Source organism: Salvia hispanica, chromosome 6 (genome assembly GCF_029641045.1).
Source record: "Salvia hispanica isolate PSC_SH4W2 chromosome 6, Shi_PSC_v1, whole genome shotgun sequence".
Taxonomy (NCBI): domain Eukaryota; kingdom Viridiplantae; phylum Streptophyta; class Magnoliopsida; order Lamiales; family Lamiaceae; genus Salvia; species Salvia hispanica.
This window is the reverse complement of record NC_142697.1, coordinates 16,742,977-16,746,892: the sequence shown is the minus strand read 5'-3', so window position 1 is coordinate 16,746,892 and position 3,916 is coordinate 16,742,977. Positions and strand designations below refer to the sequence as shown.

The window sequence follows — 3,916 nt, the reverse complement described above, 5'->3', positions numbered from 1 at the left end:
TAAACATGGTATTTGGTCCGATCACATTCTTACAAATTATTCACACAAATTTTTAAGTTTATTCGTATGAGTAAATTCTCCGTTATTTTCTCCACGTCTTACTGTTGCTGATGCATCTGAAGTTAGTTACAAAATCACATAACTTAATGTTAATCACAGACTGTAATGAATTTTTAATTTTATTGGTTTTGCTTGATTTAATGGTCACATGATACTCAATTCTCATTCCACACCGACGGCCCTGTTCCTCTCTCTCACGCATTGAAACACACTCACAACACCGTCTTTCTCCCTTCCTCTCTCTCACTCCCTTTTTTCTCTTTGCAATTACGCAAAGAGACAACACTAGTACAACTATGCAACAACAGTCCTCACCACATTATCTTCTCTCTCTCTCTCTCTCTCTCTCTCTCACACACACACATTGCACATAGAGACTGAGAGAGAGCACGCTATCTAAAAGAGTCCTCACAATCGACTTCTCTCTCTCTCTCTCTCTCTCAATTACAAGAGTCTTCAAGATTAGTCACTCAATTTCTGGGAAAATTGCACAAAAACACGCATGGCAGATATAGCCAAGTACGCACCCATTGATGGCGGCAACTTATTCTCAGAGTTCAAATCTCAATTCTCAATCATTAGAACTAGAAAAACCATCGGTTTTGCTTACGCCTTCGTCTTTGTCTTCATCGCCTTCACCATTTTCCTTGCTTTTACCCCTTCTTCAACCTCCTCTTCCCCGTGGTTCACTAACATTTTCACTCTCCCCTCCACCACTGATGCATCTTCAGACCAATCTCATTTCTCTTCTATTTATGGCTATTTTTTCCCAAATTCTTCCTCATCAAATTCTACACTGCCCCAGAATGCCGGATCTGCTCCTCATCAAGTCGAACTCTCTAACCCAACTAATTCCACCAATTCACCACAGAAATCTCAAGTGAATCAAACTTCCAGTGGTGAAAGTGAAGTCTCGAAGCAAAATCAGACTCAAATTCCTGAAAAAGTTGAAGTCTTGGAGCAAAATCAGACTCAAATTCAAGATAAGGTTGAAGCCTCGAAGCAAAACCAGACTCAAATTCAAGCGGAAGTTGAAAGCTCGAAGCAAAATCAAACTCAAATTGAAGAGGAAGTTGGAAGCTCGAAGCAAAATCAAACTCAAATTCAAGATGAAGCTGGAGTCTTGAAGCCAAATCAGACCGTAATTCCGGCCACAAAATCTCCCGACCTAGCTAACTCCACGGCTAATTCATCGCCGGAATCTTCATCCGGAACCAAGAACGTCTCAGCAAATGGTGAAAATGGAATTGCGGAAAAGGGTGTGCCCAAGAATCTAACTTCTTCTCTGATGAAGAAGCAGAACAATAGCACAAATGCCCAGGAGAAGGGGACGGGTGATTTGATTAAATCTTTGATGAATTGCGATTTGTTTGATGGAAATTGGGTGAAAGATGACTCGTATCCACTGTACAAGCCTGGTTCTTGTGCTCTGATTGATGAGCAATTCAACTGTTTCCGCAATGGAAGACCTGATAATGACTACTACAAGCTCAAATGGAAGCCCAAGGGCTGCACTCTTCCGAGGTATATCGATGAATCTTACTTTAATTTGTGATAAAATGAGCTTCTTTTTTTTCATTTGATTGATATTAGTTGCGAATTCGAGTTGTTTGATGATATGGGAATAGAAAGCTGTGGTGTATGATCGATGTGTGTAGTAGACAAACTAATTTTGCTGATTTTGAATAATTAGGTTGGATGGAAGCCATATGTTGGAGATGTTGAGAGGAAAAAGATTAGTTTTTGTTGGTGATTCTCTAAATAGGAACATGTGGGAATCCCTTATTTGCATACTGAGGAACTCTGTGAAAGATAAGAAGAAGGTTTATGAAGAATTCGGTCGCCATCATTTTCGAGGAGAAGCTTCATATTCCTTTGTGTTTGAAGTAAGTTTACACGGGAAAATCCATGGTTTCATCTTTAACAGAATATGTTCTAGTCTTGATCTAGTTAATTTGGTTCATGGTTACATTGTACTGTAATAACTTGTGTGATCTTTCGTAGGATTACAAATGCAAAGTGGAATTCTTTGTGTCTCCATTCTTGGTTCAAGAATGGGAAGTAACTGGAAAGAATGGCGCGAAGAAGGAGACTCTTCGACTTGATTTACTCAGCAGAGGTGCCAGTAAATATAAGGATGCGGATATCATTGTGTTTAACACAGGGCATTGGTGGACTCACGACAAAACTTCCTTGGGGTAAATTTCTGTAGTAACTTTGATCGGAGTGGATTTTACGTTGGTAAATATTCGAATACGTGCTAAATGATTCTTGAATGTTTTAGGAAGGACTATTATCAGGAAGGCAGCCATGTGTATAGTGATCTTGATGTTCATGAGGCTTTCCGCAAAGCTTTAACGACGTGGGGAAGATGGATAGATTCCAATGTTAATCCCAAGAAATCACTTGTATTCTTCAGAGGCTATTCCGCATCTCATTTCAGGTACAATACAAACTTACAAGTGATGATGAAATAGTTTAGTTGTTGGCTTGAGAGTTGATTGATGATGATGTTTCTCAATTAGTAGTTGATTTGATTCAATATAAATAAGTCTGCAAAATGACAAATTCTGGTGAGTGATATGATATGCTTTCTTGCACTTTTGTGTATGTTACAACGTGTTATAAGATAAGACCAAAGTTTGTCACAACCACTATATTGTTGCAATATTGTTCAGCCATTTGCAGTTTTGCTTTGTATTTTTGTTTATGACACCTCATGTCTTAAAGATAAGATCAAATTAAGTGTTACACAATACTGCTTGATGAGCCATTTTAAAACTTTAATTTTCCACTTATCGTTCGTTGTATATGGTCCCGTCTCATTACAATATCTTGGTGCAGTGGTGGCCAGTGGAACTCTGGCGGGCAATGTGACCACGAGACGGAGCCAATAAAGAACGATACTTATCTCGCACCATATCCCTCGAAGATGACTGTTTTGGAGAAGGTGTTGAAAGGGTTGAGAAAAACTCCAGTTACTTATCTGAACGTCACCAGAATGACAGATTACCGCAAGGATGGCCACCCATCGATATACCGGAAACAACACATGTCGGATGAGGAGAAGATAAAGCCGTTGCATTTTCAAGACTGCAGCCACTGGTGCCTCCCGGGCGTGCCCGATACATGGAACGAGATCTTGTATGCGGAACTATTGGTGAAACAGAGACAGTGGCAACAACAGAAAAGGTCGTAAGTAAAACTCGTGATCAGAACCACAGCCAGCTCCTCGTGGTCGTCTACGAGACGAGCATGAGTTCCCACCCGATGAAGTCCAGTAAATATTCTTACATGAAGAGGGCGCTGTGATAATACAACAGCGAGATGAGCCTAAAGAAAGGTGCATTACACTCCTCTCATGTGCTTACTTGATGAGAATATACAGTTTACATTATACATATACACATGGTAAATATGTTGTTTGTATGAAATTGATGAAGTTGTTATCTTTTTGGAGGAAGAGATTTTTAACTCCAGTGTATGTTTATATGCGGAAAATGGAGGGGAGAGGAGGTTGAAGCTTATAATTTCCCATTTGCTACAGAAATAATCTTAAATAATTATTCTATTCTTAACCTTTTTATATTATTTGTCTTTCTTTACTTTACATACCTGCTGCTGTCTTTACTCTTTGATGAGTGTAGATTTTAAACGAAAAATATGGGATATGACATTATTTAAGAATAGTTTAAGTTCGATGCTTAAGTGGAAGATGCCGTACTTTTAGTGGGCATAAATAAATTATAAACGATAAAGTTTGACCGTTTTAACAAAATTTTCCACAATCACATGGGGTGTTTTGACAAATATATGACTGAATTTGCACCTAAACTGTCGGTCATGATTGAAGTCA

The 3,916-nt window shown here is 38.9% G+C and overlaps 1 protein-coding gene across 1 annotated transcript; it reads left to right on the top strand.

Annotated features, from left to right (window-relative positions):
* The first annotated feature begins 239 nt into the window (after nucleotides 1-239).
* Nucleotides 240-3,651, top strand: TBL1 (trichome birefringence-like protein (DUF828)). Its single transcript, XM_048104477.2, has 5 exons — nucleotides 240-1,584; nucleotides 1,754-1,946; nucleotides 2,065-2,258; nucleotides 2,345-2,503; nucleotides 2,905-3,651. The coding sequence occupies exons 1-5, from the start codon at nucleotides 563-565 to the stop codon at nucleotides 3,257-3,259; spliced, it is 1,923 nt and encodes a 640-aa protein (XP_047960434.2). The 5' UTR covers nucleotides 240-562; the 3' UTR covers nucleotides 3,260-3,651.
* Nucleotides 3,652-3,916: the final 265 nt, after the last annotated feature.

Bases quoted from the DNA above. Each gene is read 5' to 3' on its own strand.
- TBL1 (XM_048104477.2), top strand. From the start codon at position 563: ATGGCAGATATAGCCAAGTACGCACCCATTGATGGCGGCAACTTATTC. The intron at 1,585-1,753 runs GTATATCGATGA...TTGAATAATTAG, and splicing joins AAGGGCTGCACTCTTCCGAG to GTTGGATGGAAGCCATATGT. The intron at 2,259-2,344 runs GTAAATTTCTGT...TGAATGTTTTAG, and splicing joins CACGACAAAACTTCCTTGGG to GAAGGACTATTATCAGGAAG.